At 42.3% G+C, this 15,428-nt stretch overlaps 1 protein-coding gene across 1 annotated transcript in view; it reads left to right on the top strand.

Annotated features, from left to right (window-relative positions):
- Positions 1–8,161, top strand: part of PIP4P2 (phosphatidylinositol-4,5-bisphosphate 4-phosphatase 2) — a 42,205-nt gene extending 34,044 nt beyond the window's left edge. Inside the window, exons 6-7 of the mRNA XM_054985432.1 lie at positions 1,603–1,693; positions 6,700–8,161. Of these exons, the coding sequence (XP_054841407.1) occupies positions 1,603–1,693; positions 6,700–6,843 (235 nt within the window). The 3' untranslated portion in view covers positions 6,844–8,161. The remainder of the gene's footprint in view (positions 1–1,602; positions 1,694–6,699) is intronic.
- The last annotated feature ends 7,267 nt before the right edge of the window (positions 8,162–15,428 follow it).

The following is a 15,428-nucleotide window of genomic DNA, read 5'->3' as shown; positions in this document are numbered from 1 at the left end:
CAAGGCAGTTCTGCTTTGAGACCGTTTTTCTGACCCGACTTGCCATGATTTATTATTTGTTATGCATAATAAAAACCAAGTTTACTGCAAGTTCTTAAGGATAAATTAGTCATTTTTGTCAGGCTAAATGCTATTAAATGTTGCCTTGGATGGTGGGTGGGGGAGAGGGGTCAGCCTGATATTGACAGCAAATTATAGTACTGAAAAGATGAGGAATGAACAGCTTTACTTACATATGTTCCCCTCTTCCAGGCACTGTCCCAGAAACTAGTACTGCGGTCTTAAGGACCATTAGATGCTAATCTTCTCTGAACTCTTCCCATGCCTTAGAGCTAAGCTACAAGTGACGCCTGACACAGGTTGGACACTTGTCAGCTTCCCTCAAGTTTTCATGGGAAATGTAGGCATCCTGGTCTTGCAGCTGTAATGGAGAGCCAAGCTATAAAACCAGGACGCCTACATTTCCCATCAAAACTTGTGGTAAGCTGACAAGTGTCCAACCTGTGTAAGGCGTCACTTGTAGCTTGGCTCTCAGTCAAGCTAGAATGATCTGTGCTTGCTTTAACACCTGCAGAGAATATCTCAGGAAGTAGGTTTTAGGCTGGAAACCTACAAGATCTTTTTAGACTGTGCACTGCCATAAGGGGAATGGTAACAGGATACTACTACTGACATTTTAGATTTGAGGTATGGCAAGATGAAGAGATAAGGCATGAATGCTCTTGCTCCATCATGTCATCTTTGCTACGTGAAGGCAGGCAGGAAGTGGTGCCAGTTCTGTCTTCCTTCTTTCCAATTAGTACATATTAATGTCGGATCTCTACTGAATAAAACTGCTGCTTTTCATGATGTTCTCAAAGATGAGGGTGTTGACCTGGCTTATATCACTAAGAACTGTTCAGTGATTGTGGTGGGAGCTGCATTGGCCTAATTTATTTCAGTGGAGTATTCTGGAATTAGGAGATACTTGAAGGGGAAAGGTTGCCCCTTGTAGAAAAGATCGATATAATCCAGCAGCTGACCCAAAAGGCTTTGTGTGTTCCTAGTTGGAGGAGTAAAAGTAAAGATTCTGTTGATGTACTATAGATTCCCCGCCCCCCCTAATTGTTACCCTAAATACTGGTATTCAGAAACATACTTCCTCTGAACAGGGAAGTTCTATTTGTTCAGCTGCTAATAGCCACTGATGAACTCATCCTCCATGAATTGTTTTAATTCCCTTTTGAAGCAAACTAAGCTACAAACCATCATCACATTCTGCAGTAGTGAATTTCATAAACTAATTACTCTTTGAATGAAAAGGTGCTTTTCTTTGCTCTGACCTGAATTTGCTGCTCATCAGTTTCACTGGGTACCCGCAGATCCTAGTATTATGGAAGAGAATTAAAACATCCCCTTTCCATTTTTTCCACCAGTGAAAATGGATACAAAAAATTCATTCAGTTTTGCTGTTGCCTCCCTCTTTTCTTTAGTAATCCTTCGCTCTTGTGTCATCCAAGGGCCCATTTCCTGTTTCTGTTGTATTTAAAGAAATATTTTGGAATTCTATGTCAAACCTGGCTTTTTGTTTAATTTTTGTCCTGCCGTACTATTTGTTTTCAGCTCTTCTGTTGGATGTGCACTCCCACGAAGACGCTGTTGTGCATACATTACCATTGGAATGATATTTATCTTCATTGGAGTTGGATTAACTGTGAGTAATATGATGGTTACACTGCAGTTGAACAGAACGAGTAGTACCTCTGTAGCTAATCAATCATTTTTAAATAATGTATCCTAAAAATAAAGGATCTGTAAGCAAATACCCATTAAAATGTACTTTAAAACACTTCACTGCACTTCAGATTCCTGAGGCTATCCTGCAGAAACATGATGCCAATTTTTGACAATAAACATGGGAGAGCAGCTGTTCTGTTCGGGTAAACATCTCTTCCCATGGCCCAAACATTTGTTGGTGGCTGACAAATATCTTTAACATATGGGTCTGTCCCAATCATGTCTAAATCAGGAGACCTAACCCCAGTTTAGCTTAGAGACCACAGTTTATACGTGAATCTGATGTTATTAGTCTAGCTGGACTAGCTCTCCTTTCCTCTGATGCCCTACTTAGCTTGGAGACAGAAGATTTAATATAAGTCAACAAGATTGCTTAACTTATTACGCTACACTCATGCACTGCCCTGCATATATAAAGACCTTTATTGACTAAATTCTTCTACACCATAGACACATAGATTCTGGCTGCTTCCATATGGCGACAATTTTCCATTTTGCTTTCATTGGCACTGCAACACAAAGACATTTGCAGCAGCAACAGAGCATCTATATGGCAGTTCCTGCTGCAGCTCCCCCCCACCCCAGCCTCCCCCCCACCGCCACTATTCCCTCTTTGCCACCATATATAGCATTAAATTGTTATCATAATTTATTAGCTCCTCTAATTTCTCAGGTTTCATTTGTTTTTTTAAAAAAGTGAGTCTCTGTGCTCCTTTCTTGTAGAAATATAAAGGGAAAGTGGACAATTAGAAGATCATATTGCATGGATGCTTTATAAAACCAGCTGTGGTTTATGTGCCAAACCACTGGAACATCTTCATATGATATATCCCATGATGGCTTTAACAGCTATAGGAACCTGCTGCTCTAATTTAAAATGCAATCCCATGCATGCTTCTCTGGTAATAAATACTACTGAACTTTGAAGATACATCCATACTATTGGGTTGCAAATATATTGCTTACTGCTGGAAAATCAATTCTTATTGATTATATTAGCTAATATATAAAATGAATAGACATGGGTAGAAATGCGGGAAAAAACTGAACACGCTGTTCGTTGTTCATTGCCATTGACAAACACGAACAGATGAACAGTAACGAACATGTCCCGTTAACGAACATGTTCGGTGTTAGTTGTTCATGGGGGCCAGAATGGCCCCCTTCAGACTTAGAGAGCTCATTTTCACAGGGAGTGTTCAGCGGGCTCTCCTCCAGCTATCACTCAAATTTGATCAAGATTGCAATACGGATCTTGGAATTATACATTCCCAAATCCGACGCCCCCAGGAAACTCCAATTCAATACAATTGGAGCCACCAGTTGACTTTGGCCCTGTGTACAAGCAGTGGACTTGAAGGTGGGCCACCTCCCCTCTAGGGGGTGGGAGGTTTGGCCACTCGCCAGTGGCACCCCCCATGTGCCCGCCCTCCAGGCCTTCCAGAGGCTACTTTCTGGACGGAAGTAAGGTGGGTCAGGTTGGCAGCCGCCAGGCCTGGTGGGCTTGGGGAGGCAGTGGTAGGCCAGCTCCCCTCTAGGGACCAGGGTGTGTGGCCGCTTGCCGGCAGCACTCCCCATGTGCCCGCCTGCCAAGCCTCCCAGAGGCTACTTTCCGGATGGAAGTAAGGTGGATTAGGTCGGCGGTCACTGGGCCTGGTGGGCTCGGGGAGGCGGTGGCGGGCTGCCTCCCCTCTAGGGGGTGGGGGGTGGCCGCTTGCCAGCAGCACCCCCCATGTACCAGTCCACCAGGCCTCCCAGAGGCTACTTTCCGGATGGAAGGGAAGTAAGGTGGTTCATGTTGGTGGCTGCCGCATAACCAAATGACCCAGCAACAGTCTGAAAAGAAAACCCTCCAGCAAGACATGGCAGCATACGCGGAGGCCTTGCACACACAAACACACACCCTGGTGGTTCAGAGACACCAACATATGTCCACCAGATGGGGACATCATGGCATTGGGGCCAATGCTGTTGTCCACACCTCGCATGGTGCAGAAGCTGTTGCTGCCCAAACACACCAGCTGGGCATGGAGCATTGGACGGTTAGGTACATGGGAAAGATTTCTTGATAGACAGGTGCATAGCTGTATGGGATAGGTGTATAGGATAGAGGGATACATGGATACATTGAATACCTGTATTGGATTGACAGGAGAGACAGATACCGGGTACAGGGATATCAGTTCCCCTAGGAAAGGGTATTGTGGGCAGATAGGTAGGTGCACATGAGGGGAGCTGTGGGCTGTCCCCCGCATCACCCACCGGCCTGCTATCACAGACGTGGCAGTCTATTCAGCACCCTACAGAAGATGGCAGTGCCACAGAATCCACACTACTCAGAGACACCTTAGCCGTGCAGGGAGTACAGGCACAACTAATAAGTAGTGTAGGCTGCCGCCAGCATTACCCACCTAACTGCCTTCGAGGAAAGGATGGGTGTTGCGGCTGGGACCCATTCCCCCCTGCTCAAAGGGGACAGCAGGTACCCTGGATAGGGGGCACCATATGGCACAACCGTATCTGCAACAGCTTTTGAGCTGTCCCTCATGCCCAAAAGCGGCAGCTGCAGACATGACCCACCTTCCTGCCTTCACGGAAAGGGCGGGGTTGGCAGGACAGGAGAGTTTGGGAACAGTCGGAGTGGTTCCAACCAGAGAGGGAGAGGTTGAAAGAGGGACTGTCAGGGAACTTGTCAGGGAGATGAGGACAAAGGGTTACCAGCCGCATTGTGGAGCAGGACTGGGAAGACCCAAAGGCGGCGGCAGTGCCATGGTAGTCCCTCGTGCCCAACAGCTGCAGTGGCAGACATGACCCACCTGCCTGCCTTCGTGGAAAGGATGGGATAGACAGGACAGGCAAGGTCATTGGGAAGGGTCAGAGTGGTTCCGGAGAGGGAGAGGTTGAAAGAGGGACCAGCAGCCCCGAGAACTGAGGGGGGCTAGAGAATTTCCACAGAATCCACACCACTCAGAGACACTGCACCTGAGCAGGCAGTACAGGCACTACTAATAAGTAGGGTAGGCTGCCACCAGCATCTCCTGTCCTTTCCGTGAAGGCAGGAAGGTGGGTACCTTCCTGCCTTCGCGGAAAGTACAGGAGTTGCGGGACCCATTTCCCCCCTGCTCAGAGGGAAAAGCAAGTGCCATGGATAGGGGGCACTGTGCTGTGCAACCATATGTGCAACAGCTCCTGAGCTGCCCCTCGTGTCCAAAAGCAGCAGCAGCAGACAGCACCCACCTTCCTGCCTTCACAGAAAGGGTGGGAGTCATGGGACCCATTCCCCCCCTGCTCAGAGGGGACAGCAGGTGCCATGGATAGGGGGCACCATGCGGTACAACCGTATCTACAACAGCTTTTGATCTGCCCCTCATGCCAAAAAGCGGCGGCTGCAGACATGACCCACCTTCCCGCCTTCGTGGAAAGGGTGAGATGGGCAGGAGAAGTTGTCGGGAACTGGCCTCGGGGCCTGGCAGCAGCCCTGGAACCAGAGGAGATAGATCCCTATCCCAACACACACACACAAAAATCAAGCTCCAATGCACTCTCCCTCTCTCGCTCCCAAAATGCTAGCAACTGCTCTGTCCCACTCCACTGCTTGCTGAAAATGAAAGTCAGAGCTTAGAGCACACTTCCTTTTATAACCAGAGATCCTATAGAGAAAAGCAGGAGGTCTGTGGTTGGCAGTCAGAACTGCCTAACAGGGTTTGCAGGCATGAGATTGGAGTGCCCATGGCTACAGAACAACCTCTTCCCCCTCCCTCCCCCCTGGTCTCTGCTCCCATGTAACCAATTGTAACCAATTTGGAGCTCCACACATGGAAGAAAGATCTGCCTATGAAGCTAAATTGGGCTTTGATTGGGGTTTCCAGGGCAACAGAAGGAGTGCAGACAGAGTTCAGGCAGTCTCTGCCTGCATTGCCAAGGGAATTGATTGAAGGTGCCTGACTGTCTGGCTTCACAAACAGCGGACGAACACAATGAACTAGGCTTGCGACGGCCACTTGTTCGTTTACAATAGCACCTCACGAACGGCTTGTTCACGAACAGCCGATCGGGCTGTTTGTGGTTTTTTTTAGTTCATATTGCTGTTTGTGCCCACCTCTAAACATGAAGGCATTCTCTCACCTTGAATGTTTTAGTTTTTGCCCTTCTTAAGACAAATGTAGAAAGTATAGCAAAAGTCCTCAGGAAATGGGAGTTGGAATGCCACAATGGAAGCCTCCCTCCCCACCCCCACCCCCAGTAGGTTTAAAACTTGAGTAAGAATTCATTACAACAATATATGCAAGGGATAAAGCTTAAAAATCAACAAAGCACATATTTACCCATTTATCTCCCTGCTAAAACAAATTGTAGAGTCTAAATACCTTTGGATTGATCGTTGCCATAAATATGCTGTGAAATATAATTAAGAGCACCTTATTCAGAACTGGCCTATTGTGTATACTTTGAATTTTCTTCCATAGTTCAGAATATTGTAATTGTTTCTCTATCACAGAAAAGTATATTCTGGACTACAGAATGACAGTTACCTAGAATACAGCAGATTTGGGGCCAAACTAGACAATACCATGTGCCCGAGTCTGCCAGTAGGCTCTTGAAAATGGTGTGAAGGAGAAAGAGGAGCCCCTTGCCCCCTCCCTGCACCCCCAGCAGGTTCAGGCCCTGTAACATTTTTAAGTTTATTTAAAAGGATCTAAAATGACTGTGTCCTTGTGGTAGGTTTCAGTATCGCACAGTTTGACCCCCATATTTGATAAGGCAGAACTGTCCCTGTGTGGCCAAACTGAGTTCATGAACTGATTGTGTTGAATATAGATCATTTCTGATATTATTCTCATTTATGTAAACATGTTTCTTATCTAAGTTTTTAAAATTCAAGTATTAATTATTTGTGTTCTTCTTGTGCTTCTTTTTATATAGGTTGGAACACAAGATTTTGCCAGAAATTTTCATGCCACATATGTTTCTTGGGCTATTGCTTATCTCTTAGGCTTGGTCTGTCTAATTCGAGCATGTTACTGGGGAGCCATAAAAGTCAGTTATCCAGAACACAGTTTTGCATAGTCTCCTTAATGGTAGTTTATAAAAAGTGGGAATTTCTAGAATTCTAATATGAGCAGAGTAATTTAAACCTTTTGCTTTCATGTTTCCATTATGTTACAAATAGTTTAAAGACTGGGGGATCCTTTAAGAACAAATGTTAATTGCACTACATTATATGCAAGTAGTTTGTTTTGCTGCTAGATTCCCAAGCTCTGAATACTAAAGCTTTGTTTACACAATCATACGTCTGTCTTAAAAGTACTGCTGAATTTCAACCTACAGTATTCTTTTTCTGTATAAAACATCAGTCTGTGCCATTTGGGTATGTGTATGCAAAAGCAAGAAGTGTTTAAGCGTTTCTACAACTGCTTCACATTTGTAAGTACACTTTAAAAACAATCAAAGTGGCTTGCTTTAACATTTAAGCAATAAGCATTTTGATTGGACTGCTTACTGTAACTTTTGCCTAAGATCAGAGTAACCTTACTGAATGTTCCATCATATTTGAAGAGTGGAGCTTTTGTTAGAGAGACATCATTTTTAAACACTGTATGCTTTCAGATTTTCAGGTCAAGAGATGCAATATTTTGGTAGTCAGGCTTAAGAAGTTCTGTTAAATTCTGTTAACATTCTGTCAAAATTTACCTTGGGTGATTTTTTTTTTTGAAGGACCCTGGGACTTTTAATTTTTTATCTTTTTACAAGCAAATTCTTAAAGCCATGATTGGATTTATGGAACAATTATTTGTATGAGTTCCTTTACAGGGTCTACGTAAGGGAAGTATTTGATATGACTTGTTTTATAAATTTAGATGACTATAGGATGATGTAGGGTTACCTCTTGCTTTGTCTGGATCATGGTTTATTTTCCCTAATGGGAGAATAATTCTCTGTTCACTGCAAAGGGAGATATTATAGCTTTACACTAATTGATAAGAAATGAAATAGAGTAAACTGTTACTCTAATCCTTCCATCAATGTATAACTGGTCAGTATGATACTGATAACTAGTCAGATGGAAAGTGTAATTTTCACAGTCTATTCATGAGTAAATAAGGGGACCAGTTATTGCACTGCCCATGTTTCACGTTTTACATAAAGTTTTTCTAAATTCTGAAGGAATACCCTGAGCTCTTTAGATACAGTAGTCCTTAGATAATAGGGGTCAAGAGGGTAGATTAATGTTCCAGGATGTTCCAGGGTTGTATATAATATTTTTCAATTACCTATATTCCTTTTTGGGGCAAAGCAATGCTTGGATGAGAACTTGGAGCACAATAAATATCCTTCAAACTGTAAATTAAAGTCTTTGTATAATGTTCAGTGTATGAAAGCAGTAGCTCAGGACTACCATGTACCTTTTAAAATATACTAATAAAGATTATTATTCAAAACTCATGCTTCTGGTGTCCCTTCTTAGTGATCCGCTGAACTTCAAGGTGCTATATTCAAAGCTTTTGTGGACCAACAGCCAGTGACAGAGTCATGACAATTACCTAGGCCCATGTGCTGGTTTGTGAAAGGTACAATGTATCCCTTATCACAGTAAAGTGGGTTATGTTGCCCAGTCACTTAAGCAGGGTACGTTTCACTTCATTTTTAGTAGGTTGAATCCAAAAGTATCCTTCCAGTCATCAGAGTTCAACTTCACTGAATGTTAAACTTAAAGAAGATGTCTGGATTTCCTCATAACTAGAGGCACATTTCCCAAACCTGGAGAAAGTATTTGTTCAATGAATTTCCACCACTGTATTGGAGGAGATCATCCAGTACCACTGGATGCAAATTTGTAATTTTCTAACAAACTGGGGTAAACTTTAGCTACCAAATGCATGAGGTATTTTACTATTTTTTTTTCCAATCACAGTGCTACATCTAAAACCGCAGGACTTTCTGTGAATTTGCAGTCTTACAGCCTGCTGAAAAAGACCTGCTTTCCTACTCTTTGGTTTGTGGGAGTACCAACACAACACTGGATTCTCTCCTTTTAAAAGATCACCTCGATAACCCAAGTGAGCCTGATCTCATCAGATCTCAGAAGCTAAGCAAGGTCGGCCTTGGTCAGTAATTAGATTGGAGGTCTCCAATGAAGACTAGGGTTGCAGAGGCAGGCAATGGCAAACCACCTCTGTTAGTCTCTTGCCATGAAAACTCACCAGGGATCACCATAAGTCAGCTATGACTTGAGGGCATTCTCCACTACCATGTTGATAAAACAGAAAGGAAACAAACATTAACTGTCCAGAGGCCTGCCTTTACACACCACTCCACTACATGTAGGTAATTCAGCTTATCATCCATGTATATGATTTTACTCAATGGAGCGTAGCCTATCTGATGTGATTTCAGGTACCCATGTACAATGCCTTCCCACTGTTCTCTGAACTGGACCATGTCCTAATGGACAGTCTGGGAATACTGTATGTAATGTCATCAAAGCATTGAATTTGTGCTATGAAAGGAAAGGCTGCGCTACCTTATGAAGGCCAATTGGACTCAGAAGGATATTCTAAGAGTGGAAAATAGTTGTTTCTGCTGGAATACTTTCAAAGGACTTCCTTAAAGGAACGATCTTCATCATCAATCTTTGGAATTAATATTAAAAATATACAAGGACAATAGAACAAATAGATGTAAATCTGTCTCTTTCCGGTAAGGCAATATAACCTTAAGAAAAAGTTATGTTTTATCACAGACATTTCACCCTGTCTCAAAAAGCCTTCAAATGTCAGAGTTGTACTTTAAAAAAAGGAAATTCCTTCTCCATGGGAGAAAAGTGCAAAAATACAGACCTGTTTTCAAAAGTATTTGTGATATAAGCAGAATTGCACTGTGAGGAAAATATTGGAGCAATCATTGTTACTGAAACATTTCCCTCCAATTATAGGTCTCTTGAGGCTGACTGTACATAAAAGGTTGTAGAAGTCTAGACTCACTATGCTGCAAGCATTAATGACTCTGAAGGGCGAAAAGATCATACACTTCCTTGAACAATAAGCAGTACTGGATAAGGTTGAGCCAGTGACGTGGCGGTGGAAAGTCATCACTAACTTACAGAGTTTTCAAGGCAAGAGAAGAACAGAAGTGGTTTGCCATCACCTGCCTCTGCAACCCTGGTTTTCTTTGGAGGTCTCCATCCAACTACTAACCAAGGCTGACCCTGCTTAGCTTCCAAGATCTAACGAGATTGGGCTTGCCTGGGCTATTATAAAATACAAGTGTGAATGGCTTAGGTAAGTGGCACATGCAAAACATTTCAGTTAAAGCCGATTCTAGCAGAACCAACCAAACAAATCATTCTACCCATGTGTTCTTCCTCAGTTTTGCTCTTTTCCCTGCCTTCCATCCCTAGTCATTGGCAAATGGATTTAAATAACCCCAACAGACAATCCTCTGCAAATGATAGGGTATCTTTTAAATACTGGATTGAAAATTCTTTCCTATATTATGGCAGGATGTTAGAACAGCTGTCCTACAAGCCCACTTCAGTTATCCTTCTACTTATCTCTTTCCAATGAAGATCTAGCTCAGTTAATTTCAGCCACACCAGACAGAAGTAACATTTTCAGTATTAGTTCATTTTTCTCCCTGCAGAGCTTTTAATTAGGTAGCAGTGCTGGAGTGTAGTAGAACAGCTGGATTTGAGTCCAGTGGCACTTCAGAATCCAATGATATTTTCTGGTATCCAAAGAAGGGAGTTTTGTCTCTTGAAAGAGTATAATCTGACAATCTTGTCGGTCTCTAAGGTGCCAATGGACTCAAACCCTGCAGCAAATTGGGGTGTGTGTGTCCAGAGGGACTAAAAGCGCTGTCAAATAATCCCACTATTTGCCTAAAGAAAAGATACAAATAAAAGGCCTACTGGTCTTCCAAGGACCAATTGTGACAAAAGTGACCTAGTTTCCGGTCTCTGGGGGCAAGGCAATATGACAAACTGCTGGTGGTTGCTCATAACCTCTCTCTGCTTACCTGTAGCAGTGCCAGTAGCTAAGCAGCTAATTGGAACTAACAATGCCTAAAAGACTGATGTTTATAGGAACATTCAAGCCAACATATTTTACCTAGCCTAGCTGGGTTCTATCTAGTCCATTGTCAGCTTCTGTCGGACTAGTAAGAGGTAAGAAATTGGGGTAAGCACTGGAGCAAATGAATCGGGAAATTTAGAGGAGGGTGCTGAATCATGAATGACAGCAGAATGAGAGGTGGTGGTGGATCTAGATGGATAGGTCTGGAATTTAAAAGCAGGGGTCAATGAAGGAAATACAAGGGAAGAAACTCTACTTCATAAGGAGACATAGGCATACAGAAATAGATCTGAGATTCCAGGCTTAGGTACAGGTGGATAAAAGCAACATTCTCATGGAGAAATTTAAAACACACTTCTGGACCAATAATGGCTGAAGGTCATTACTTGATTTACTGTTACAATTTTGATCTGTGAAAAAATGTCAGCGGACTTCATCAGCTTTGCTTCTTGCATGAACAAATAAAGGATAACCAATTCAGATGGGTAGTAGTGTTGGTCTGTAGCAGAAGTGTCCATTTTTTAATAATCTTTTTCTTGCAAAATATTTAACATTGTATATCCTGCTTTAGTCACAGTGAGAAAGGCAGACTATAAATAAGGTAAATAGATAAGTAAAAATAAATTGCACATAATTTTGCTTTATTATTTAAGTTCAGACATTTTACAGGTTTCTGTAAGCTGTTTAGGGGTCTGCAAGTTCAGTTGCACAAAAACTACCTGTAACTTCTCACCTAGCATATGTAGTTCCACTTTCCCATGGCCAATAGGAATGCACACAGTAAAGGTTCTGAAATCATAACTCAGTCACAACTCCCCTTTCTCTTCTCTGATAATCCCTCATAAAAGGAAGCATCTTTGTTGGAGTATGACAAAAATATGTAGAGGGGCTGTAATGTGCAATATGCTCCTACGTATGTTTGCTCAGAAATTCCACCATCATTAAGGGGATTACAGCCTTCATCTACTAATAAAATTGCTTTGGAGTAGTAACAGTATCTTGTGATTATCTAACTTCATTAGCCCACTTCTTTGATTTAGTACCCTGGTGATGATTGTGCTGCACTATTTTATCATGTTGTGACTAGCAGCCATTTAAAAAAAAAAAACACGCCAGTAACACTCAGTGGCTCAGGAGCTACATGCAGCTCTTTGACATACCTGTAGCTGTTCCCCAGTGTAGCACCTGCCCCACGTTCCAGGAAAATAAGGTCATTGCTTGACTGAGGTGTGGCTGGCAGGTGGTTCCCACCTTAAAACAGTGGCTACTGTGGGAACTGTTGATTAGGTAAGCCTTGAGCCTCTCTGAGCAGTAGACCTCATTCTAGGGATGGAAACTCCCACCTTCTCTGCAGCCTCTGTGCTCTCAACTCTGCACAGGAGCAACTGCTGGTAGGAGAGCAAGTTGACTGCAGAGAAGAGAGTAAAACCACCACAGCAGCCACCCAGGAAAGGAACAGGCTGTCTACAGTAGGGTAGTGGTTTCCCCCCCCCCCCTTTCTCCACAGTCATCTGGCTTTCAGCTGGGCATCTTGGCAATCTCACTCTCACCTGACCTGCTATGTCTCATGTTGAGAGAAGGAGGCAGAGGGAAAGCCCTTCCCCCTCACTCCAGATACACAAGCGCTAGCAGAAGTTCAACAATAACAAGGAGAGTAAACCCTTCACGTGCAGAGGTATTTTAGTAATTTTAAAAGTTACAGTTATATACAATATTAATGATATCATATTGGGGTAGTGCACAGTCCGTATAGTGGTCATGGATCTTTTGGTTACTAGTAATTACAAATGTGGCTCTCAATGAGCTGTGGAATAAGTAGCACTGCTATATACCATGAAGACAGTGGTAAGAGATTAGCTACTTAAAAGAAGGAAGATCAATACAGATACTTATACAAAATTTAGTGAACTGAGATTTATTTTAGTCTGCTAGTACTGTACTAAATGACATTTGTTCTATAGAGATACACTCAAAAAAGTGAACAATTAACAATCTTTCTGCCAGGAGATGGGTACTAGAAGTTAAATAATTCAAAGTCTAAAATATAAAGCTTTACATGCTGTCCCTATATACCGAACTACACATTCAGAGTTTTTCCTGCTGGTCTCCCAATCCAGGTAACTGACGCTTCTTACCTTCCGATATCTAACGAGATCAGGCTATATCATGCTGCCTTCCCGGCCAGGGCTTGTGGAAGCCATTCTTGCTAGGCAGTCATGCTTGAGCCCTTCTTAGAGAAGCAGCTGCGCTGGACAGACATGATCTGAAGAAAGCCAGATGATGAAAGTACCAGTGATGGCCTTAAAACTGAATATAGTCCCTATATTCTTTGAAAATAAAGTATGATTAATTATTAATTCCTAATCATTCACTGAGTATAAAGATGTACAGTTAGGAGCACAAGGATCTTTCCTTTAAAATATTCATTATAATGTTTATTTTATTTATCATTTATTTAAAATATTTGTTAGTCATATTTCTACTCTATGGCATTCAAGGTGGCGTACAATGTAAAAACAATCATAAAAATGTGTTAAAATATTATTATTATTATAAAACTACAATAAAATACAATAAAAAGAAAAACTAAATTAATAAAATGCAGTCCTAAGGAACACCATCTTAAACTGCCTCCCTGGGAAGGCTGTTCCATAATCATAGGACTACCACAAAAAGGCCCTCTCTCATGTACACACCAGACATACCAAGCTTCTCTGGCTGACGTCTCTGGTTGACAGGACAGTCAGGAGGGCCTCTCCCTGTTATCTTAATTCCTGGGCAGGAACATATGGGAGAAGATGGTCCTTCAGAAACCCCTGTCTCAAGCCACGTAGAACTTTAAAAGGACAAAATCAACACCTTGAATTAGGCTTGGGAGCAGATTGGTAGTCAATACCGTTGCTGTAGTATCAGGGTCCTGTGCTCCCAATAGCTGGCCCGGACCAGCAGTATAGCCACAGCATTCTGCTCTAGCTGCAACTTCTGAACACTTCAAGGATATCCCGAGTAGAGCACATTGCTACAGTCCTGTCTAAATGTAACTAAGGCATAGATCACAGTAGCTAGATCTCACTGAGTCAAGTACAGGCACAGCTGATGTAATTTTTAAGTTTACCCATTACTGCAAGATGCTAAACTTAAATGGATTAAAAGTCTGCAGTTCCCACCTGCATTCCTAGGCCACACACACTTTTTAATATAAATGACACTTCAATCTCACCCAAGATATAACAGACAAGAGAGAAAGTCCTTGGCATGAAGAATTAACCCAGTTCCATGAGAAGACAATCAAATCCCATATGCTGAACAGTCCTGAGACCCTATCGATGCTGTAAAATACCCAAACCTTACAGAGGGAAGAAAACTTCTCTAATCCTGTGCACAAAGGCTCAGCTCCTCTGTTTAAAAAGTCATTTTTTGCAATTAGCATGCATTCTGAGCACATTCATGCATAGTAAACCACCTTCTAACAATGGCTGCTGCTTTTCTGGCAGAGCAGTGTAATGTTTGTTTATTTGGGATGCTTTGCACTGGGAATGTTGCCATGTACAGTGGCAAGAAGATTCTGGGAATGCTGGACACTATTTTACAAGACATGTTTTGTGAAACTGCACATGTGCATATGCTGGTCTCCCAACCGTCACAGTATCAACAAACAAAAAGCACAGAGCACAACCTAAGACCCATCCCCACTGACTGACTGCTGTTCTGTCCCCATCCATCGCTCAGGCAGTGCAGTATTCTCAAAGTAACAACAGCATTCGATTTATATACCATCCTTCAGGGCAACTTAACACCCACTCAGGGCAGTTTACAAAGTATGTTATATTATTATCCCCACAACAACAATCACCCTGTGAGGTAGATGGAGCTGAGAGAGCTCTGGAAGAGCTGTGACTGACTCAAGGTCACCCAGCTGGCTTCAAGCAGAGGAGTGAAGAATTAAACCAGGTTCTCCAGATTAGTCCTGCAGCTCTTAACCACTACACCAAAGTGGCTCTCTGGGTAGGTAAACAAAGGACAAGATGCAGGTCAACATATTCTATAGCACATCCAGTCAGCAAACGGGCAAAAAGAGCATTTCTGTCACAAAGTATGGCCTTACATTTCATAGAAGATACAAATTTTTTTGAAAACAAAAGCAACTCTAAGCCATTCTGTGTGATGTTAGCTATCTAATAAGTGTTGGAAATGTAAGGAGCATGAAGGCTCTCTATTTTATATGTGGTGGACTTGCCGTAAGGCTAGAGACTTTTGGTCTAAAATTTGTGTTGAGATGTCTTTGATACTTCAGTATCAAAGACAGTATAATGTTGTTAAAAATCCAGAAATGTTGTTACTATCTTTGCATTTAGAAGATGTTAATAGAAATGATAAGACATTGTTATATTATATGATAACAGCAGCAAGAATGTTATATGCTCAATACTGGAAGAAAGAAGAAATACCTGAAATTGAAGAATGGACAAGGAAATTGTTGTACATGGCTGAAATGGACAAGTTAACAAGAAATTTGGAAGACCAAGATCCGAATACGTTTTTGGAAGATTGGAAAAAACTAAAAAAATATATGGAAAAGAG

Source organism: Eublepharis macularius, chromosome 7 (genome assembly GCF_028583425.1).
Source record: "Eublepharis macularius isolate TG4126 chromosome 7, MPM_Emac_v1.0, whole genome shotgun sequence".
Taxonomy (NCBI): Eukaryota; Metazoa; Chordata; class Lepidosauria; order Squamata; family Eublepharidae; genus Eublepharis; species Eublepharis macularius.
This window is presented reverse-complemented; position numbering and strand designations above follow the sequence as displayed.